The following is a 23,380-nucleotide window of genomic DNA, read 5'->3' as shown; positions in this document are numbered from 1 at the left end:
CGCCACCACACCCAGCTAATTTTCGTATTTTTCAATACAAAATTTTCACCATGTTGGCCGGGCTTGTCTCAAACTCCTGGCTTCAGATGATCCACCTGCCTCCACCTCCCGAAGTTCTGGGATTACAGGTGTGAGCCACCGTGCCCAGCCTGGGGTTAAGATTTTTAAAAGGTCACATTCTGTAGTAATGACAGCAAACAGCAATGTTGCCTTTGCAGATCCTTCTATTTTGGAGCCCATACATTTGGTTATCACGGTGATCAATCTTAGACCTCAGACCGTTTGGTAGTTTCCTGATAAGCTCACAGGCCTCAGGGCCAGTGTGTCTCAAGTGTCTGGTGGGGGAGATTTCTCTGGATGGCCACGAAGATAATATGTTTCTTAACTCTCCTGAAGGCTCTCCCTGCAGCCACGCAACGTCTTCCGGGTCTGGTAGGGTCCGCGGAGAAATTCCTGTCTCCTGAGTCAGCAGGCTGCGGGCCGGAAAGGGGCAGGAAGTTCCCAGACCAGCCCTAGGCGGTTTTAGGGGAGGAGCGCTGGGCCGGGAGCCCGCTGCTGGTGGGCGCTGCATACCTGAAGCCAGGTGTGTCTTTGGAATGCCTGTGCACTTCCTGTTTGTCACCTAAACCAGGCCTAGCCTGGCCTTAGAGTCTCCCAACCCCAAGTTCCTGTCTGTGTCTCCGTTAGTGAGAGTGAAGTTGAGTCCATGGCAAGGCTCTGGTTAGTCTGGGGACACAGGGTGGCCATAGGTCAGCCAAAGGCCAACTAAGTCACCTTCCTGCCTCTGAGTCCTTTTGGGCAATTTTTTTTTTTTTTTTTTGAGATGGAGTTTCTTGTTGCCCAGGCTGGAGTGCAATGGCACGATCTCAGCTCACCTCAACCTCCGCCTCCTGGGTTCAAGCAGTTCTCCTGCCTCAGGCTCGCTAATTTTGTATTTTAGTAGAGACGGGGTTTCTCCATGTTGGTCGTGCTGGTCTGGAACTCCCGACCTCAGGTGATCTGCCCACCTAGGCCTTCCAAAGTGCTGGATTACAGGCGTGAGCCACCGTGCCCAGCCAAGGAATAATTTGGGCACAGAAGAGAAGAAGGGGGTATAATTAGGAAAAGAGGTCAGACCAAGCATGGGGAAAGGAAAGAGGGAATTATTCATGTTCCAGTAGGATCATAAACGTGTACACGTGTGGGGAGGGCTGTGGAGGGTGGGAACCACTAGCACAGACAACATAGACACAGAGGCATGCAGGACTTGCTTCTGACATTGGACAAATATTGATGGGGCACTTGTTCTAGACCCTGGAGATACAGGGAGTAAGGAGATTAAAGCCCTGAGCTGCCCTGCCCTCAAGTGCTTGCGGTTGGCTGGGCAAGATGGACAGCAAAGGAGCACGAGATGAATGCAGAAGACCATTTCTAAGAGTTGTCCATGAAAATGATAAGCCAGGGAGATGTGATAGAGGAGGCCGGACACGACAGCCTCTCCTATAAAGTGACATTGAAGCTGAGACCTCGGTACAGAAGGAGAGAGTTAGGCAAAGATTTGGAGGAGTCGCCAGGTGACGGGTACAGTAAGTGCAAAGGCCTGGAGGTGAGGTGGACTTGCTTTTTATATTTTACATCATCAAGGCGGCTGGTGTGGCCGGAATACAATGAATAAGGAGCAGACAGGAGGGCTTCGAGGTTAGAGAGACCAGAAGGAGAGACCGGGCAGAAACTGGTGGATTTTGGATTTTAATCTCTATGGGATGGGACGCGAGCCGTGGAAGGGTTGTAAGTGAAGGAGGGGCCGGATCTGATTTGCTGTTTAAAAGGATCACTCAGGCAAAAATGGGAACAATGGCTTTTTGTGCTGCACAGGAAATACACTTAGAGGGGCACGCCCAGGTGAGCCCGGTACACCGACACGCGTGACGCACAGCGATCCACTCACTCGCGAGGCGATCTCTTCTACCCCAAATCCTCCCGGCAAGCCAGTGGCCCCACCTGGAAAGAGAGGACTCCCCACCTGGATAATCCTGGTTCTGGATCTGCCTTGGGGTTCCACTCACCTGGGCAGGACCCGCGGGGCTCCCACGAGGCTGGGACCAGGCGGAAGCTGAGCCTCTGCGGCTCCAGGCTGCTGTCACCCCCCCCAGCCCTCCACCCTTGCCACCGCCCCAGCACCCCTAGACCGCACCTAGTGGGAACCCAGCCGAGTTACTGATCACGCCTCCTGCAGACCCCGCCCCCTGCAGGCCCCGCCTCAAACTAACTTCCCAGGCCCTCGCTCCGTCCCCTCAGAGCAGTTCTTTGCGACTGGCCACGCCCCCTTTGCAACGCCCCGCTTTCTCCTTAGACCTTGCCCATTAGGGGAGCACCGCGCAACCTTTCTTGACAATGGTCCCGCCCCCTTGCCCATAGCCACGCCCACCACAGAAGGACCACGCCCACCACAACCACCTCCTTCTTAGCCCCGCCCCTTAGGGAAATAGAACACATTTCACCCCAACGTTCCCGCCCCTAAGAACCCGGCCCCTCCCTTCCACCCCGGCGTCCCCAAGCACCCCTGGCCTTTTTTTGGTACCAGGGCGGGGTGGGGTGGGGTGTCTCTCCCCCCACCCCGCCAAGGCTCCGGGTCGGGGCGGGGCAACTCCCTGCAGCTCTCAGGCCAGGCTGGGGCAGGTGCGGCAGCCGTTACGTAGGAGGGGGTGAGCTTCCTCCAGACCGCCCTCCTGGATTTTCCGGAAAGAAGCCCCATTTGGGTGGCGGGTTTCGTGGAGAGACGTGCGGGAAAACGCGACAACTTCCTTCAGTGACAGCACGCTGGAGCGGGGCGGGACTTCGGGGGAGGTGGAAGGGAAATCATTCAGGAGGTCTCCTAGATGGGAGGAAGGGTGGGGGGACTTCATCATGAAGCCTGAGCTTTAAAGAGTAAAGGTGACAGGTACCTAGTGCGAGAGAGAGGACGCCTTGGCCACGTTTATTGAGAGACAGGGTCTTGGGATGTTGCCCAGGCTGGAGTGCACTGGTATGATCACAGCTCGCTCCCACTGTAGCCTCAACCTCCTGAGCTCCAGCGAGCCTCCCACTTCAGCCTTCCAAGCAGCTGGGACAGCAGGTGCACACCACCACGCCCAGCTGATTTTATTTCATTTTTTACAGAGATGGTGTCTTAACTGTGCTGCCCAGGCTCTGGAACTCCTGGGCTCATGCGATCTTCCTGCCTTGGCCTCCCAGAGCGCTGGGATTACAGGCATGAGCCGTTGTGCTTGGCCCCAGTAACCACAGTCTTAAAAGCAGTTGTAGCAGCTAACACTTATTGAACACTTACTGTATAGCTGTTCTGTCAACTTGCCTCTCTCTCTTTTTTTTTTTTGAGACGGAGTTTCACTCTTGTTGCCCAGGCTGGAGTGCAGTGGCAACTGTCTCAGCTCACTACAACGTCCACCTCCTAGGTTCAAGCGATTCTCCTGCCTCAGCCTCCTGAGTAGCTGGGATTACAGGCGCTGGCCACCACACCCAGCTAATTTTTTGTCTTTTTGGTAGAGATAGGGTTTCATTACGTTGGCCAGGCTGGTCTTGAACTCCTGACCTCAGGTGATCCACCCATCTCGGCCTCCCAAAGTGCTGGGATTACAGGCATAAGCCACCGTGCCCAGCCTCTATTTTAATTTTCATAGAGGCCACCCCGTAAGGGTGGGAGGTAGTATTTTCATCACTTCCATTTTCCAGATGGGGAAACTGAGACACAGGGCAGCTACGCCATTTGCCCAAGTTAACCTGGCTTGTAAGTGGTAGAGGTGAGATTCAAACCCGAGGCTCTGGAGCTTTATCCTGGCTGCCTCCCTTTCCATCTTTGCATACCCACTTTCTCCACGATAGTGCTTCGAAGTGAAAGTTACCCACCATTTTACAGATGAGGAAATTGAGGCATAGAGGGCCAAGGATGCTTGGGGATGAAAAGTTTTGACGCCCATAGGGTTGCAAAGCAGGGAATTACCAGGCTGGGCTCCTCCCACCGGCCCTGGCCAATGTGGAAGAGACTTCCGGCTCAAGAAGAGAAGATTTCTACCTTAACCCCCACCCTTCTAGTATTGGTACAGAGGGTAGCGCCTGTCCAGCGAAGGGGTCTAGCGCCTCCTCGTGGTTATAATAATTAAAAAACAGGACCGGACGCGGTGGCTCACACCTGTAAACCCAGTACTTCGGGAAGCCGAGGTGGGCAGATCACCTGAAGTCAGGAGTTCGAGACCAGTCTGACCAACATGGTAAAACCCTGTCTCTACTAAAAATACAAAATTAGCCGGGTGTGGTGGCATGCATCTGTAATCCCAGCTACTGAGGAGGCTGAGGCAGGAGAATCACTTAAACCCGGGAGGCAGAGGTTGCTATGAGCTGAGATCATGCCATTGCACTCTAGCCTGGGTAACAAGCGTGAAACTCTGTCTCAAAATAATAATTAAAAAAGGAACTCCAAGATGAGGGCTGTGTGTTGGATGGAGGGGGAGGGTCCTGCTTACACTCTAGTGGGGTGGAAGTTGGAGGTGGGGGCGGAGAGACCTAGCCTTGTGAAGATGATTTCAGCTAATGATACGGTAATGGCTGGGAAGCCAGTAAATGTTTGTTGAATGAATTAATGAAAGACACGTTTGGGCCGGGAACGGTGGCTCACACCTGTAACCCCAGCACTTTGGGAGGCTCGGGCAGGTGGATCACGTGAGGCCAGGAGTTTGAGATCAGCCTGAGTAACACGGAGAAACCTCGTCTCTACTAAAAATACAAAAATTAGCCTTGCATGGTGACACCTGTAATCCCAGCTACTCAGAAAGCTGAGGCAGGAGAATTGCTTGAACCCGGGAGGCAGAGTTCAAGAGGTGACAGAGCAAGGCTCTGTCTCAAATAAAATAAAATAAAATTAGCCAGGCACAGTGGTACAAGCCTGTAGTTCCAGCTACTTGAGAGACTGAAGCTGGAGGGTCACCTGAGTCCGGGAGTTCAAGGCTGTGGTGAGCTATGATTGTGCCACTGAGGTCCAGCCTGGCTTGGGATTATGCCTGTCATCCCAACACTTTGGGAGACCAAAGCGGGCAGATCACTTGAGGTCAGGATTTCAAGACCAGGCTGGCCAACATGCTGAGAACTTGTTTCTGTGAAAGTACAAAAATTACCTGGGCGTGGTGGCAGGTACCTGTAATCCCAACTGCTTGGGAGGCCGAGGTGGGGGAGAATGACTTGAACCTGGGAGGCAGAGAATCACCTGAGCCTTGGGAAGCCGAGATCTCACCACTGCACTCCAGCCTGGGCGACAGAGTGAGGCCCTGTCAAAAAAGTAAAGAAAAGAGAAGGGAAGGGAAAAGAAATGGAGGCAAGGGAGAAAGAGGGAAGAAGGAAAGAGGGAGGGAAGAGAGAGAGAGAGGAAGGAAGGAAAAAAGGATGAAATAACTATGGTAAAAATAAGATTTGTTGGATAAAGATCAGGGCTTAACCTAGGGAGATGGGTAGGGCTGATGGTGTGCAGAAAAGCCTGTGATTTGAAATCAGGGGGCTTGGGAAGACCTCATGGGAAGGTAGCATTTGAGCAAAGACCTGTAGGGGTGACAGAGCTAGCCATGAAGTTGCTTAAGGTGGACAACACAGCTGTGCAAAGGTCCTGGGGCAGGACCATGTGCTCCTGTACCATGGAGAAAGAGTGAGGAGCAGGGAGAAGGAGGAGGGGAGGACAGACAGGGAGGGAACTGGGCAATTCAAGCAGAGTTTGTGGGCCTTGGGGAGGACTTGGGCTTGTCCCTTGAGGAAAGTGGGAGCCATAGAGAGTTGTGGGCAGAGGAGGGGTGGGCTCTGACTCAGATGCTCGCAGGCAACCTCTGTTGGTGGCTGCAGGGAGGACAGACTGTGGGGGATGGGGGCTGCAGTCAGGAGACCAGGCGAGTGATGATGGGGCTGGACCAGAGGATGGGGTGAGAAGTGGGTGAATTCTGGGTATATTTCAGAGTGTCACTGTCTGCATATGGAGGAAGCTCCCCCATCTGGTAGTCTAGCTGGCCTGCCTCCCCTAGCCCCCCAACTCCCCGTGCCCAGGCCTGTGTCGAGTGGGCGGAGGAAAGAGATGTCAGATTCCGTATGGGGTGGGGCTGGGCTGCAGGTGCTCCCCCAACTCCCCCTGCCCCATGACTCCTCCTCCTCCGCCCCCTCTCAGGGCGACAGTTACAGGCAAAGAAGAGGAAGTGGTAGCACTAGCTGTCGCTCCACAGGCGAGCAGGGCGGGCGTGCGGGCGGGCGGGTGGTGGAGGCCGAGAGGGTGCACAGCCAGCCCCGGGCAGGCAGCGGCCATGGAACTGTGGCGCCAGTGCACCCACTGGCTCATCCAGTGCCGCGTGCTGCCGCCCAGCCACCGTGTGACCTGGGATGGGGCTCAGGTGTGTGAACTGGCCCAGGCCCTCCGCGATGGTGTCCTTCTGTGTCAGCTGCTTAACAACCTGCTACCGCATGCCATCAACCTTCGTGAGGTCAACCTGCGCCCCCAGATGTCCCAGGTAAGCCTTCTGAGGGCAGATGTGCTGAGGGCTGGAGAGGGGGGTCCTCCCCAGGGCTGACAGGGAGGGGTTGATGTGCTCCACCTCTGGGCCTGCAAAGTAGGGGCGTTATGCTTAGAGGTCCAGGACTAGCCCGGGGGGGGTCACAATCTGAGATTATGGAGTGGCCTCCCGAAGCTTAGCAGTTCCCCCACCCCATGTGGGTTCACAGGCCCTGAATTTGCCCAAACTCAGCTGAGAACTGGCGAACTAGGGGTTAACTCTCTCAAGCCCCAGGCTGACTCTGCTGGGGCTCATGCCCCCAAATGGGACCAACCCGAGGTCCCTGGGGGCACCTCAGAACCCCCAGGGTAGCCGATGGGTTACCTGAAGTTTTGGACTCCCTTGACCCCCAGAGTCTGGCTGTGGGGGAGGGGCCTCCGCCAACATCTTCCCCACATGTGTCTCCTCCTCCCAGGCCCGGGGCCCCTTCCTTCCCCTTACATCTTCCTTCCCCCTTGGCTTCCTGCCTGGGCCTGGGGCAACATGGGGCAGGTGGGGGGCTGTGGCCCCAGGGATCCGAGCTTCCTCCCAGGGGAGACATTGAGACAGGGCCCAGTCCTGGGCTCAGAGAGTGGGTCCTGAGGTCTTGGCGCCTGGAAGAGCTGTGATTTCTCTGCAGGGATTTCTGCAGGGGCCCAGACTGGAGGGGTGGTGTCGGATTTGACTGTGGCCGTCCCAGGCTGGCTCAGGAAATATATTCAAATCCCTATTTGAATGGAGTTGGCTGGGCGTGGAATGTACTGGATTGTGCTCATGTAGCGTTTCTTGTCTGCTTCCCCAGGGCTGCTGGGTGGAAACAAGGGACAGGGTCAGGCTGGTGGAGTCCTATCTGCTCTGGGGTATAAGGAGAGACAGCCCTATCCTGGGGTCTGGGGGATACAGCCCTGCCCTGAGGTCTGAGGGGACAGCTCCCATCTGGCCCTTAGGCTGGCCCTGCAGATGAGGAGCTGGGAGGATAAGTGCATGGAGATGGGCCCATGGGGGTTCCTGGGGGGTGGTTCTCAGGGGCAGGGCCATTGGTGGGAGAGATTGGTGGGCCTTTGTTCCTTTTGTTTTTTTATTTTGTGTTTTATTTTTGAGATGGAGTCGTGTTCTGTCACCCAGGCTGGAGTGCAGTGGTGTAATCTTGGCTCACTGGAACCTCCACCTTCTGGGTTCAAGTGATTCTCCTGCCCCAGCCTCCCACGTAGCTGGGACTACAGGCACATATCACCATGCCTGGGTAGTTTTTTTTTGTTTTTTTGTATTTTTAGTAGAGATGGGGGTTTCGCCATGTTTACTAGGCTGGCCTTGAACTCGTGACCTCAGGTGATCCGCCCTCCTTGGTGTCCCAAAATGCTGGGATTACAGGCATGAGCCACCGTGGCTGGCCCTTCTGTTTCTTTAGTGCCAGGGGCTTACGCCCCCCTCAGCTGGGACAAGTCTTCCTGAAAGGAGAAGACACTCCTCCCCATCCCTGAGCATCCATCCTCTCTGGCCACGGGCCATCCCAGCTTTGCCTACATTTGCGTAACCTCCTTCTGGTTCCCAGGGAATGAGGAAGTAGTCATGGGACCCGTTAGGCCCCAGACCTGGCAGAGTCAAGGTCTCTGTGATGCTTCAATAGCAGCTAATTGGAAAGTGGATAGGCTTAAGGATGAACTTCCACTCTTGTGTGTGTCTCAGTTAAAGCCAGTTTTTGGATGAAGGGTGAGGATGCATGATGCTAATCTCTAGGGGAGCAGCTGCACTCCAAAGACAGTCCTAATCCACCCACTGACACACCCATCCATCCTTCCTTCATCCATCCACGCATCTACCCATCCATCCACTCATCTATTCATTCATCTATCCATTCAACCACCCACCCATTCATCACTCATCTGTCCATCTATCCATCCACTCATTTACTCATTTACCCATCTATCAGTCTATCCATCCATCTATCTTTCCATCCATCCATCCATCTATCTGCCCACCCATCTATCCATGGATCCATTGTTCACTCATCTATCTATCATCCACCTACCCACCCACGCATCCATCCATCCATCTACTCATCTATCCATCCATCCATCCACCCATCCACCCATCCATCCATTCATCCATCCACTCCTCTACCCATCCATCTGCTCATCCATCACTCATCTATTCATCCATCCATCCATTAAACCACCCACCCATTCATCCACTCATCTGTCCATCTAGCTGTCTATCCACTCATTTACTCATTTATCCCTCTATCAGTCTATCCATCCATTTTTCCATCCATCCCCCCATCCAACCATCTATGGATCCATCCATTCACTCATATATCTGTCATCCACTCACCCACCCATCCATCCATCCATCCACCCACCTACTCATCTATCTGTCCATGTACCCACCCATCCATCCAACAGTGACAACGTCTGCCAGGCCCTGTTCTTGGTGCTGGGAACAGTGGGAATACACACACACACACACACACACACACACACACACCCCTGTTGTTGAGGAGCCTGCATTCCAGTGGGGGAGGCTGACAGTGAGGAAGCAAGACAATGTGTAAGTCTGGAGGTGGTACGTACTGCCCCGGAGAAAACAAGGTGGGACAGGGTATGCAGGGGGCACTGTGACTAGGAGGGCTAATGGTAAGGCGATAGTGGAGCAGAGACCTGGGGAAAATTAAGGAATGAGTCATGTGGATCTGGGGAAATGCAGTCCCAGGCAGTGGTTACTGCCAGTGCAAAGGCTCTGAGGTGGGAACTGGTCAGTGCCTGTATGTTCAGGGTAGGGACTGGCCCAGCTGGTGGGAACAGTGCAGGAGGTCAGATTTGAGTGAGTCTCCAAGCTGGCTGTTCCCCTTGAGATCCGAGGCCCAGAGAGAGAATGATATCACCATGAAAAGCCACAGCTATACCGACACACGAACTCTCCCCCCCAACCTTTTTTTTTTTTTTTTTTTTGGATGGAGTCTTACTCTGTCACTTAGACTGGAGTGCAGTGGTGTGATCTTGGCTCACTGCAACCCCCGCCTCCCTGATTCAAGCAATTCTCTGCCTCAGGCTCCCAAGTAACTGGATTACAGGCGCACACCACCACATCTGGCTAATTTTTTGTAGTTTTAGTAGCAACAGGGTTTTACCATCTTGGCCATACTGGTCTTGAACCCCTGACCTTGTGATCTACCTGCCTTGGACTCCCAAAGTGCTGGAATTACAGGCATGAGTCACTGTGCCTGGCCACCCCCCTTTTTTTTTTTTTTTTTTAATGAGACAGAGCTTCGCTAGCGGTCTCCCAGGCTGGAGTGCAGTGGCGCCATCCCAACTCACTGCAGCCTCTACCTCCCAGGTTCAAGCAATTCTCCTGCCTCAGCCTCCTGAGTAGCTGGGATTATAGGCACCCGTCACCATGCCTGGCTAATTTCTGTCACCCAGGCTGGAGTGCAGTGGCACGATCTTGGCTCAGTGCAACCTCTGCCTCACGGGTTCAAGAGATTCTGTCTCAGCCTCCCGAGTAGCTGGGACTACAGGTGTGTGCCAGCATACCTGGCTAATTTTTAAATTTTTGTAGAGATGGGGTTTTGTTATGTTGCCCAGGCTGGTCTTGAACTCCTGGCCTCAAGCAATCCTCCCGCCTCAGCCTTCCAAAGAGCTGGGATTACAGGCGTGAGCCACTGCACCCGGCCAGAATAGAGGTTCTTATCTCTGCTCCTCCCATAACAGGAAAGATAACACACGCCACCCACTGCTCTATTCGTGCTTTCCTCACTAATCACCTTGGCAGTCTTTCCAAGTTAGCCTGTAGAGATTATAACTATTCTTTATAACATGGCTGCATATTCCATTTATTTTAACAAACACGGTCAGGTGCCGTGGCTCATGCCTGTTATCCCAGCACTTTGGGAGGCCGAGGTGGGCAGATCACAAAATCAGGAGTTCGACACCAGCCTGACCAACATGGTGAAACCCTGTCTCTATTAAAAATACAAAAGTTAGCTGGGCATGGTGGCGCACGCTTGTAATCCCAGCTATTCAGGAGGCTGAGGCAGGAGAATCACTTGAACGCAAGAGGCGGAGGTTGCGGTGAGCCAAGATTGCACCTCTGCACTCCAGCCTGGCAACAGAGTAAGACTCTGTGTCAAAAATAAAAGTGGGAGAAAATAATTTCCCTATTCTACAATTATAGCTTTTTTTTTTTTTTTTTTTTTTGAGACGGAGTTTCGCTCTTGTTACCCAGGCTGGAGTGCAATGGCCCGATCTCGGCTCACCGCAACCTCCGCCTCCCGGGTTCAGGCAATTCTCCTGCCTCAGCCTCCTGTGTAGCTGGGATTACAGGCACGCGCCACCATGCCCAGCTAATTTTTTGTATTTTTAGTAGAGACGGGGGTTTCACCATGTTGACCAGGATGGTCTCGATCTCTTGACCTCGTGATCCACCCGCCTCGGCCTCCCAGAGTGCTGGGATTACAGGCTTGAGCCACCGCACCCGGCTTTTTTTTTTTTTTTTTTTTTTGGAGATAAAGTTTTCCTTTGTCCCCCAAGCTGTAGCACTGTGGTGCAATGCTGCCATCAAGGCTCACTGCATCCTCCATCTCCCAGGCCAAAGTGATCCTCCTACTTCAGCCTCCCAAGTAACCGGGACTACAGGTGCCTGCTACCATGCCTAATTAAGATTTTTTAAATTTTTAAATCATTTTTAATTTTTGTGGGTACATAGTAGACATATATTTATGGGGTACATGAGCTATTTTGATACAGGCATGCAATGTGAAATAAGTACATCATGAAGGAGGTTTTAAGTATTTATTTATTTTTGAGATGGAGTTTTGTTCTTGTTGCCCAGGCTGGAGTGCAGTGGCATGATCTCTGCTCACTGCAATCTCCACCTCCCAGGTTCAAGCAATTCTGCTGCCTCAGCCTCCCAAGTAGCTGGGATTACAGGCATGTGCCACCACGCCCAGCTAATTTTGTAGTTTTAGCAGACATGGGATTTCACCAGGTTGGCCAGGCTGGTCTCAAACTCTTGACCTCAGGTAATCTGCTTGCCTCAGCCTCCCAGAGTGCTGGGATCGCAGGTGTGTACCACCGTGCCTGGGTCAATTATAGCTTCTAATAAATAATAATAACCTTGTCCATGAATCATTTTCCAGCTCCTCTGCTGTGTGACCTTGGGCGTATTACTAAATCTCTCGGTTCCCTGGTTTCTCATCTGTAAAATGAGGATGCTAAATTTCTATTTAAGGCATTGTTGTGGGACTATAGGCTCGCACCACCACACCCTGCTAATTTTTGTCTATTTTTAGTAGAGACGGGGTTTCACTATGTTGATCAGGCTAGTCTTGAACTCCTGACCTCAAGTAATCCGCCCGCCTCAGCCTCCCAAGGTGCTGGGATTATAGGCATGATGTGTTTTTATTTTTCAAATTTTAAGACGTTTTATTTTGTCAACGGAAATGCTAGCCAATCTTTGTGTTTTTGATAGATATTGCCAAATTGTTATCTGTCTGGGACTGTTTCCATATGAATTGTTTCAATTATGCCACCACTTGCCAGACAGAGGACTTGCTTCTCTGCCACCGCCCCGGCAGACGGTTCTGTTGTCAAGATTTTGGAGTTTTACCAGCTGGATGGGTAATCAGTAGAGCTCATTAAGTCTCAATTTACATTTTCTCTTATTCTGAGTGAAGCTGAGCCTCTTTCCTTATGGCTAAGAGCTATTTATGTTTTCTTCTGGTGAGATAATCTGTTCATATCACTTGCTTACTATTGTCATTGCCCTTTACGACTGACCTTTTCTCTTACTTTTTTTTTTTTTTTTTTTTTTTTGAAGCTGAGTCTTTCTCTGTTGCGACACGATCTCAGCTCACTGCAACCTCCGCTTCCCAGGTTCAAGTGATTCTCGTGCCTCAGTTTCCTGAGTAGCTGGGATTACAGGTGTGTGCCAAGACGCCCAGCTAAATTTTGTATCTTTAGTAGAGATGGGGTTTTGCCTTGTTGGCCTGGCTGGTATCAAAATGGCCTGGCCTTGAGTGATTGGCACACCTTGGCCTCTTTAAGTGCTGGGATTACAGGCGTCTCTTACTGATTTTTAGAAGCTCTTTATATATTAGGTTGACTTAAATTGCAAGTCAGGTATTTGCTAGCTTTGTGGTCTTGGAGAAAAAAATGATTAGTTAACCTATCAGATCCCTGATTGTTTTATCTGTAAAATAGGAAATCTATAAAATGGGAACATTGACTGTGCATGTGGCTCACCCTTGCAATCCCAGCACTTTGAGAGGCTGAGGTGGGTGGATCACCTGAGGTCAGGAGTTCAAGACCAGGGGTTTGTCAATGTGGCAAAGCCCCGACTCTACTAAAAATACAATTAGCTGGGTGTGGTGGCGTGCACCTGTAATCCCAGCTACTCGGGAGGCTGAGGCAGGAGAATTGCTTGAACCCAGGAGGCAGAGGTTGTAGTGAAACAAGATTGCACCACTGCACTCCAGCCTGGGAGACGGAATGAGACTCCATCTCAAAAAAAAAATAAATACATAAATAAATAAAATGGGAATGTTGATAATACCTTTATTTCAGAGTGGTGTAAGGATTAAAGATAAGATAAATTCCCAGCATGGTAATTAACATACAGCGAGTGCTAAATGAATGGGAGTCGTTAGTTTTGTTAATTTAATTCCACTGAGTCCGAGCTGTCTGTAGGCAGTGGTGTATATGTTAACCGCTGTAACAAATTGCATCATCATTTCGCCAGGCACGATGGCTCACGCCTGTAATCCCAACACTTTGGGAAGCCAAAGCAGGCTAATTGCTTGAGGCCAGGAGCTGGAGACTAGCCTGGGCGACATATAAGATCCCCATCTCTCCAAAAAAATACAAAAATATTAGCCAGGCATGACAGCATGTGCCTGTAGTCCCAGCTACTTAGGAGGCTGAGGCAGGAGGATCTCTTGAGCCCAGGAGTTGGAGGCTGCCTGGGCTATGATTGTGCCACTGCAGTCCAGCCTGGGTGACACGGTGAGACCCTTTCTTGAAAAGAAAAAAACAAAAAAAAACCCAAACTCAAATTATATCATTTCAATGGTAGTGAGAGTTTACTTCTTACGTCACAATTCAGTTTGGGTCATCTTGGGGGCTGGAGGAGGAGGGCTCTGTGTTATAAAGGCTCTCCAGGCCCTAGGCTCCAGCATCCCATGGTTTTAGTTTCCTAAAGGACCTTGGAGTCTTTTCTGCTGGGGAAAGATCACTGTGAAAGGATTTCATGGGCCAGGCCTGGAAATGGTGCCATCACTTCCATTCTCTTTTTTTTTTTTTTTTGAGACGGAGTTTCGCTCTTTTCGCCCAGGCTCGAGTGCAATGGTGTGATTTCAGCTCACTGCAATCTCCATCCGCTAGGTTCCAGTGATTCTCCTGCCTCAGCCTCCCAAGTTGCTGGGATTACAGGCATGTGCCACCACACCTCACTAATTTTGTGTGTGTGTGTGTGTGTGTGTATGTGTGTGTGTGTGTGTGTGTGTGTTTTCAGTAGAGATGGGGTTTCACCATGTTGACCAGGCTGGTCTGGAACTCCTGACCTCGGGTGATCCACTCGCCTTGACCACACAAAGTGCTGGGATTACAGGCATAAGCCACCGTGCCCAGCCTCCATTCTTGTTATTGGCCAGAACTTGGTCATATGGCTCCATTTAACTACCAGGGAGATGAGGAATCTGGTTTGACTGGGAGCTGGGAGAAGAAGGAGATAGGCTGGGTGGACGCAGAGAAGTGAGTGCCCTAGAACCTCAGGGTAATGAGTAGCTGGCTGCAGAAATGCAGAACGGAGGGGGCTACAGGAATGCAGGTCTAGGGCTGGGCATGGTGACTCATGCCTATAATTTCAGCACTTTGGGAGGCAGAGACCGGAGGATTGCTTGAGGCCAGGAGTTCGAGATCAGCCTGGGCAATATATCAAGGTCCCATCTCTACACAAAAATTAAAAAATTAGCCTGGCATGATGGCACACGCCTTTAGTCCCAGCTACTCAGGAGGCTGAGGCAGGAGGATGTCTTGAGCCCAGAAGTTTGATGCTGCAGTGAGCAATGATTCTGTTACTGTACTCTAGCCTGGGCAAAAGAGGAGGACCCTGTCTCTAGATATAGGCAGGTCTGTGGAAATCTCAACGGGATATAGCATGAGGAGGCTCCGAGCCAAGGCCATGGGGAGGAATTCAGTTGGGGATGAGGGGGCTGAGTGACAGCAAACCTCAGCAAAACAGGTTGGGCTGATTGGAAAACATCCTCACCTTGCCTGCTAGGACCGACAGGAGGGGCGCCTAAGAGGGTCAGCACTTGGCACTTGGCATTTCCTTTCCATTCCATTCTGTTCTTTTTTGTTTGTTGAAACAGAGTCCCGCTTTGTCGCCTAGGCTGGAGTGCAGTGGCACAATCTCGGCTCACTGCAGCCTCCATTTCCCAGGTTCAAGCGATTCTCCTGCCTCAGTCTTCTGAGTAGCTGGGACTACAGGTGCACGCTGCCATGCCCGGCTAAGCTTTTGCATTTTTAGTGGAGACGGGGTTTCACCATGTCACCGCCCGCCTCCGCCCCCCAAAGTGCTGGGATTACAGGCATGAGCCACCACGCCCGGCCTCCATTCTGTTCTAGTCACTGACCTCGTCTCTGGGTACAGTGCTGGGAAGTGTCACCTTTCAGGACTCACAGAAGATGCTGGAAATCTCTGTCCCTTCTCTACTCACAGCCCTCCCCTTGTTCTCCACTGCCCTTGGTGAAAAAGACAAAAACCTCACTGTAGCCCACGAGGGCTTATGCATTTGGCCTCTGTCCACCTCTCAGCCTTCCCCTTCTCCCTCTCTGTCCACTGCTTTCCACACTGCAGCCACATCGGCCGCCCAGCACAATCTAGCCTCAGGGCCTTTGCACTGCTGTTCCTTTGCCAGAGATTTCTCTTCCTTCAAATATATACTTTGAGTGCTCTCTTATCTACTTCAGGTTTCTCTATTTCTTTCTTTCTTTTTTTTTTTTTTGGAGAAGGGGTCTTGCTCTGTTGCCCAGGCTGGAGTGCAGTGACACCATCATAGCTCACTCACTGCAGCCTCCCACTTCTGGGCTCAAGTGAGCCTCCCGCCTCTGCCTCCCAAAGTGCTTGGATACAGGCATGAGCCACTTTGCCTGGCCAGGTTTCTTCCTTTTTGTGTGTGTGTGTGTTTTTTTCTTTTTTTGGGGTGGAGTCTGGCTCTATCACCCAGGCTGGAGTGCACTGGCATGATCTCGGCTCACTGCAACATCCACCTCCTGGGTTCAAGCAATTCTCCTGCCTCAGCCTCCTGAGTAGCTGGGATTACAGGTGCACGCCACCACGCCCGGCTGATTTTTGTATTTTTAGTAGAGATGGGGTTTCACCATGTTGGCCAGGCCGGTCTCAAACTCCTGACTTCAAGTGATCCACCCACCTTGGCCTCCCAAAGTGCTGGGATTACCGGTGTGAGCCCTTGCACCTGGTCTGCCCCGTGTTTTCTAAAATGCTTAGCAGTATTCTTGGACTCTATCCATTTGACACCAGTGGCACTGCTCCCCAATATCTCCAGACATTGCCACATGTCCCCTGGGAGGCAGAATTGCCCTGGAGCCAAACCACTGTTTTGGAGGAGTAAGCTTGCTGTCTTGGGGATGATCCAAAGAGACCTGATGATGACTGGCTGAGAATAGCAAAGAAGAGATCGAGGGCATCTTTGAGTTAGAGTATTCATTTTAATATTATTCTTTTCTTTTTTTTGAGATGAACTCTCACTCTGTCACCCTGACTGGAGTACAGAGTTGTGATCTCAGCTCACTGAAACCTCCGTCTCATGGGTTCCAGCGATTCTCCTGCCTCAGCCTCCAGAGTAGTTAGGACTACAGGCGGCCCCCACCATGCCTTGCTAATTTTTTTTTTTTGTGTGTGTGTTTTTAGTAGAGACAGGGTTTCATTGTCTTGGCCAGGCTGTTCTCAAACTCCTGACCTCAAGTGACCTTCCCACCTTGGCCTCCCAAAGTGCTGGATCACAGGTGTGAGCCACTGTACCTGGTCTTATTTTTTATTTTTCATTTAATGGTGGCTCACGCCTGTAATCTCAGCACATTGGGAGGCTGAGTTGGGCAGATCTCCAACATGGTGAAACCCCATCTCTACTAAAACTACAAAAAAATTAGCCAGGCGTGGTTGTGGATGCCTGTAATTCCAGCTACTCGGGAGGCTGAGGCAGGAGAATCGCTTGAACCCAGGAGGCGGAGGCTGCAGTGAGCTGAGATCATGCCCCTGCACTCCAGCCTGGGTGACAGAGTGAGGCTCTCTCTCAAAAATAAAATAAAAGCTGGGGAGAGGGAGAGGGGAGGAAGACTCATTTGATATCATTTTAGCATCAGTGACAGGGGCGACACTGATTGCTGGGGTTACAGCAAAGGACATAATGGACACAGTTAATGCTTTTCTGGGTTGATGCCATTGTGAAGGAGGGGGAAGTTTTTTTTTCCTTGTGGCTTTTGCAACAAAGGACCAGGGATCAGATGGCTAAGAACAATGGACGTTTATTTTTGCACAATACTGGAGGCCAGAGGTCTAAACTCAAGGTGTCTGCAGAGCTGTGCTTTCTCTGGAGGCTCCAGAGGGAATCTTTCTCTGCCTTTTCCAGCTTCTGGGGCCTCCAGGGGATCTAGGGCAGGCGAGCCCCTAGATTGGGGCTTAGCCCAGGAGGGTTCTTGGCTTCCCCCAGGAAAGAATTCAACGGTGAGCGGTGTTAGCAGCTTTTGTGGAAGCGGCCGTGCAGAGCAGCAGCGGAGCGGCTATCCTGTGGGCAGTGAGCCCAGAGCAGCAGCTCAGAGGCAGTGCTGCAGGCGCACTTATACCCACTTCAGTTATATGTACATTTAAGGGGTGGATTTTTCAGAGAGTTCAAGAAATAAGGTGGTAACTTCTGAGTTGTCAGGTCTTTGCCATGGAAAGGGGTGTCAGCGTCTGGGTGTTGCCATGGCAATGGTAAACTGACACAGCCCTGGTGGCCATATTTTACGGAGAGGTGTTTTTGCCTCTTCCCTGTTTCAGCTAGTCCTCAATGTGGTTCGGTGTCTGAGCTCCACCTCCAGAGTTGAGTCCTGCCTCCTATCTCACATGTGTCCTTGGATTGAGGCTCCATCTTTACATGATTTTCTCCTCTGTGTCTGTGTGTCTCTTACAAAGACACTTGTCATTGGATTAAGGGTCCACATGGATGATCCTGGATTATCCGGGTGAGTCTTAACTATCTACTCATCTTGAGGTCTTTGAGGTACCTCCTCATCTTGAGGTCCTTGAGCTATGTCCTCATTTTGAGATCCCTGAGATACCTCTCATCAAGGCCAGGCGCAGTCACTCACACCTGTAATCTCTGCACTTTGGAAGGCCAAGGCAGACGGATCACCCGAGGTCAGGAGTTCGAGACCAGCCTAGCCAACATGGCGAATCTCTGTCTCTACTAAAAATACAAAAATTAGCCAGGCACAGTGGTGGGTGCCTGTAATCCCAGCTTCTTGGGAGGCTGAGGCAGGAGAATCACTTGAACCCAGAAGGTGGAGGGTGCAGTGAGCTGAGATCATGCCATTGCATTCCATCCAGCCTGGGCAATAGAGGGAGACTTTGTCTAAAAAAAATTTTGCAATAATACCAATAAAAGAGATACCACCTCATCTGAAGGTCCTTGAGCTCTGTCCTCAACTTGAGGTCCTTGAGATATCTCCTCATCTCGAGGTCCTTGAGATACCTCCTCATCTTGAGGTCCTTGAGATCCTTCTCATCTTGAGGTCTTTTAGCTACCTTTTCATCTGGAGGTCCTTGAGCTATGTCCTCATCTCAAGGTCCCTGAGACCTCCCCCCATCTCAAGATCCTTACCTTACATCTTACAAAGTCCTTTTCTCCAAAAAACATTCACAGTTTCCAGAGATTTGACTTGGGAGTATCGTTTGAGGGTGCCAGACACATTCCAGACAGTAAACAAATAGACAGGATGCTGGCACGTTGTAATAAATGTCACAGATGAAACAAACCAGGGATCAAGGTGAGGAAGAGGAGGGTATGCTTTCTGGAGGGTGGTCAAGGAAAGCTGAGAGCTGAAGGAGGAGAAGCCAGCTCTTGGAAGCAGGAGGCAGAGAGGGCAAAGGCTGTGCAAATGCCCTAAGGTGAGAAGAATCTGGATGAAGGAGCTTCTGGAAGGAAGGGAGTGAGTGGAGGGAGAGTGGTAAAGAATGAGGTTTGGGAGGAAGGCACTGCCTTAGAGTGGCTATGGGGATGCATGTGGAACTTAAGGGGGAAGGGAAATCCTTGGTGCATTCAAACAGAACAGTGGTTTAAAGAGGTCCCTGACCAGGTGTGGGGGCTCATGCCTGCAATCCCAGTGCTTTGGGAGGTTGAGGCAGGTGGATCACTTGAGGCCAAGGGTTTGAAGCCACCCTGGGAAACATAGTGAGATCCCACCTCTACAAAAAAAACAGAAAAAGCAGAGGGATCTGGAAAAAGAAGGTTGATGGAGGCATCCCCATGAGAAGTGATGGTGACTGGGAGTCAGGGGTCAGAGATCCAGCTCACACTCTGGTCGAGGAGGAAGGGTGGGGGTGGATGAAAAGAGGAGGCAGGGCTCATATTCCAGGAAGCCAAGAATAGAAAAGAAAAGAGGAGGCAGGGTGGTGTCTAGGTTTACAGCTTATGGACTTGCGTGAATTAGGGTATCTTCTACTGTAGGGAGAAGACTAGGGGAAGAACAGGTCTTGGGGAGTCTTGGTCAAGCTAGGGATGGAAGGTAGTGCAGTAGTGCAGCATAATGGTTAGCATGTGATTCTTTTTTTTTTTTTTAATTTGGTAGAGATGGGGTCTTGCTATGTTGCCCAGGCTTTTCTTGAAATCCTGCACTCAGGTGATCCTCTCATCCCGGCCTCAGTGCTGGGATTAAAGGGCATGAGCTACCACGCCCGTCCAGTGCATGATTCTTAACTAGGGTGTGGTGTGGGGTAGGAGTGGGGGCAAGGGGAGTGATGCTGTCCTCCCAGGGGACATTTGGCCACGCCTGGAGACAGTTTTACTTGTCACTACTGAGAGAACTGGTGTGCTATTGGTGTCTATTACCCAGAGGCCAGAGATGTTTCTGAGTGTCTTCCAATGCCCAGGACAGGCCCCTCTCCCACCAAATGTCAATAGAGCTGAGACCGAGGGACTCAGTGCCAGGGGCATGGACTCCAGTTGCCTGGGGCAGTCCAGGTTCCAATCACAGCTGTGGGGTCTTGGGCAAGTTATCGAATGCTTCAAGAAAGGTCCATATATTAAAAGTGACCCCAAAAGCAGAAGGAGCCAAGACACCAAAGAATGCAGCAGACAAATCCTGTTTGTTGGTAAAGGGTGATTTGTTGGGGAGCTTATGGACAGAAACATCATCTTGGGCAGCAGCAAGACAGGTACCTGTCTGCACCATTACTTCGCAGACTCAGGGGTTACATAGTATAGGAAAATGTGCAGGACAATTAAAGGCAGCCCTCCAGAACAGGCAAGAACACCATGCCCATGGCAGCTTGTAATTTGTGTGATAACATCAAGTTTGCTTTGATATGTTCTCACACTAGGGATGGCAAATAACGTAGAACTCAGGACACATTCCCAGGACTGGGGTTAATCAGAAGTCAATGTGGGCCAGGCGTGGTAGCTCATGCCTGTAATCCAAGCACTTTGGAGGCCAAGGCGGGCGGATCACTTGAGGTCGGGAGTTCAAGACCAGCCTGACCAACATGGTGAAACCCCATCTTTAAAAAAAAAAAAAAAAAAGTCAATATGGTGGATTAGCATCCAAGATGCAGTCAAGTTTGTCTTTACACAGAACTTCTCTGTGACTCAGTTTCCCCATCTTCAAAGGGGGATAAAAATAGTCCCTACCTTATAGAGTTGTTTTAAGAATTAAAAATGAGATAATAGTTGTATAGTTGTAAAGCTGTAAAGTGCTTCAAGCAGTATCTGTTAAGTGATTGGTAAATAAGTGGTAAATAAGTGATATACTAGTGATATTGATATGTAATTTATTTATCATTTATTTATTTATTTTTTATTTTTTTAAGAGATGGGGTCTCGCTATGTTGCCCAGGCTGGAATGCAGTGGCTATTCACAGGCGCGATCCCACGCTAATCAGCACAGGAGTTTTGACCTGCTCTGTTTCCAACCTGGGGCGGTTTACCAGTCCTTAGGCAACCTGGTGGTCTCCCACTCCTGGGAGGTCACCATATCGATGCTGAACTTATTGTGGACACTCAATCAGCATAGCACACTACAGCCTAGAACTCCTGGCTCAAGCAATTCTCTCACCTCAGACTCTCCAGTAGCTGGGACTACAGGCACCCACCACCGCGCCCAGCTAGTTATCATTTATAAACCATTGATAAATGATTTATTTACCAATAAATCAATGGTAAATGATTTATTTACCAAGCGTAAATTTCACTCATTGATAAATGAATTATTTATTAATTTATTGGTTTATTGGTAATAAATCATTTATCAATGAGTGAAATCACTTGGGACAAAGAAGAGAGAGGGAAAAGAAATGGTCTGAGGGTTGAGCCCAAGGTTGTAACATCATAGAAACGTTGGGGAGAAGGGAATACAGTGATTAAAGAGGAAAACCAGGCCGAGCCAGGCATGGTGGTTTATGCCTGTAATCCCAGCATTTGGGGAGGCCGAGGCAGGAGGATCACTTGAGCCCAGGAGTTTGAGGCTGCAGTGAGCTATGATTGCATCACTGCGCTCAAGCCTGGGTGACAATGAGATTCTATCTCAAAACAAAACAAAAACACAAAGAGGATAACCAGATGGGTGTAGTGTCAAGAGACTAATGTAGTTGAGAGGAGTAGATTCAGAAGGTGTCATGAATAGCAAACAAAAACAATAGGTCACTTTAATAAGCACCCACTATGTTCAGGTGTTGTTCTAGGTACTTTATACTTATTAACACTTTTGAATTTTCACAACCTATGGTGTTGGCGCCACCATATATTTAGGTTATTAGTTATTGCTGTGAAACAAACCACCCCAAACTGAGTGATGTAAGAAAAACAGGATTTTATGATTCTCACAGATTCTATGACTCAGGAATTCGGACAGGGCATAGTGATGACGGTGTCTTGGTTCCATGGTGAGAAAGCTTGACTTTCTGGGAACTAGAATCCTCTGGAGCATTCTTCGTCACATGATGGGTATCTGGATTGGGATGACTTGAGGCAATGCTCAATTGGGGCTATTGACTGGAGCACTTACTTGTGGTCTCTCCAAATGGCTTGGGCTTCCCCTCAACATGGTGACTAGGTACCAAGAAACCCGGAGAGAGAGCAAGTATTTCTCAAAAGATCAAGGCAGACGCTGCAAGGCAGCTTCTAACCTGCGTAGAAATCACTCAGTGTCACTTCACTGCAGTTCTCGCGACAAGAAGAAGCCATACCCTGGCTTCTCTCTTCCTACCCTAGGTACCAGCAAGGACCTCCCATTGGCTGAACCTACCTGGGAGCCAAGGTGCAGAGGAGCCTGGGAAATGTAGTTCCCTTTCTGGCAGTGCAAAACCAATCAGGTTAATGACCTGCATGAATCTTGAGCAAATGACTCTCCTTCTCTGAGCTCTGTGTATTACTCGCGGAATAGAAGCCCTACTTCATTTCAGGTAGTTTTGAAGACCAGAGGAGACAGCTGTAATGCACACAAACTGCTTCTCCCAGGGCGTAGTTCTCTTATTTATTTATTTTATTTATAACTCTAATGGGTAAGCAGCCTGGTTCTCAGTTGATGGGAGCTGTCGTTTGTGCTATTGGTCTGAGAAATGATGATATGTCATGGTTTACTATCTCCTGGGACAGGGTGGCATGCCTTAGCTCTTCTGGCCCTGATGGTTTTGGGGTTTAGTCCACTCTTCTTCCTATTTTTTTTTTTTTTTGAGATGGAGTCTTGCTCTGTCTCCCAGGCTGGAAGGCAGTGGAGTGATCTTGGCTCACTACAACCTCTGCCTCCCAGGTTCAAGTGATTCTCCTGTCTCAGTCTCCAAGTGGCTGGAAATATAGGCACATGCCACCACACCCAGCTAATTTTTCCATCCTAGAGTCCTGCCTGAGTAGCTGGGATTGCAAGTGTGTGTCACTGAACCTGGCCTGATTTGATACAATTTGATGTAGGTATGCAACCATGAACCCAACCTCAAAATCAATGGATCATATCCATTGCCCCTCAAAGTTTCCTCCATCCCTGCCTCCCCCTCCTCCCACCTCTCATCCTCTGGTACCTACTAATTTGCTTTTAGTCGCAGTAGATGAGTTTGCATTTCCTAGAGTTTTATATAAATGGAATGGTATTGAGGGAATGTGTTAACTTCTCTTCCCTGGTCCACAAGGGGCGTGGCTTTAAAGGCAAGAACTTCCCAGTGACATGCCTGACCTGACTGCTTTCACATCCCCATCCAGGAGTCTAGAGTTCTTTAACTTTCCCACGTTGGAAGGTAGACTGCCCAGGTGAGCTTATTTTGTTTGAAAAGCCCTTGAAAGGCCGGGCACCATGGCTCACACCTGTAATCCCAGCACTTTGGGAGGCTGAGGCAGGCAGATGATGAGGTCAAGAGATCGAGACCATCCTGGCCAACATAGTGAAACCCCATCTCTACTAAAATACAAAAAATTAGCTGGGCATGGTGGCCTGTGCCTGTAGTCCCAGCTACTCTGGAGGCTGAGGCAGGAGAATTGCTTGAACCTGGGAGGCAGAAGTTGCAGAGAACTGAGATCATGCTACTGCACTCCAGCATGGCGCCTGGTGACAGAGTGAGACACTGTCAAAAAAAAAAAAAAAAAAAAAAAA

The 23,380-nt window shown here is 50.3% G+C and overlaps 2 protein-coding genes across 3 annotated transcripts in view; one reads left to right on the top strand and one right to left on the bottom strand.

Moving 5' to 3' along the window:
* The window catches only part of SH2D3A (SH2 domain containing 3A), a 14,563-nt gene extending 12,317 nt beyond the window's left edge, over positions 1-2,246 (bottom strand). For both annotated transcript variants that reach the window (XM_032252062.1, XM_032252061.1), the window contains exon 1: positions 2,046-2,246. The gene's annotated coding sequence lies outside the window, so the exon portion shown is untranslated. The remainder of the gene's footprint in view (positions 1-2,045) is intronic.
* A 3,924-nt stretch (positions 2,247-6,170) lies between these two features.
* The window catches only part of VAV1 (vav guanine nucleotide exchange factor 1), a 74,598-nt gene continuing 57,388 nt past the window's right edge, over positions 6,171-23,380 (top strand). The window contains exon 1 of the mRNA XM_032252060.1: positions 6,171-6,509. Within this exon, the coding sequence (XP_032107951.1) occupies positions 6,306-6,509 (204 nt within the window). The 5' untranslated portion in view covers positions 6,171-6,305. The remainder of the gene's footprint in view (positions 6,510-23,380) is intronic.

Source organism: Sapajus apella, unplaced genomic scaffold (assembly GCF_009761245.1).
Source record: "Sapajus apella isolate SASKATOON/1434 unplaced genomic scaffold, GSC_monkey_1.0 scaffold77, whole genome shotgun sequence".
Classification (NCBI taxonomy): domain Eukaryota; kingdom Metazoa; phylum Chordata; class Mammalia; order Primates; family Cebidae; genus Sapajus; species Sapajus apella.
This window is presented reverse-complemented; position numbering and strand designations above follow the sequence as displayed.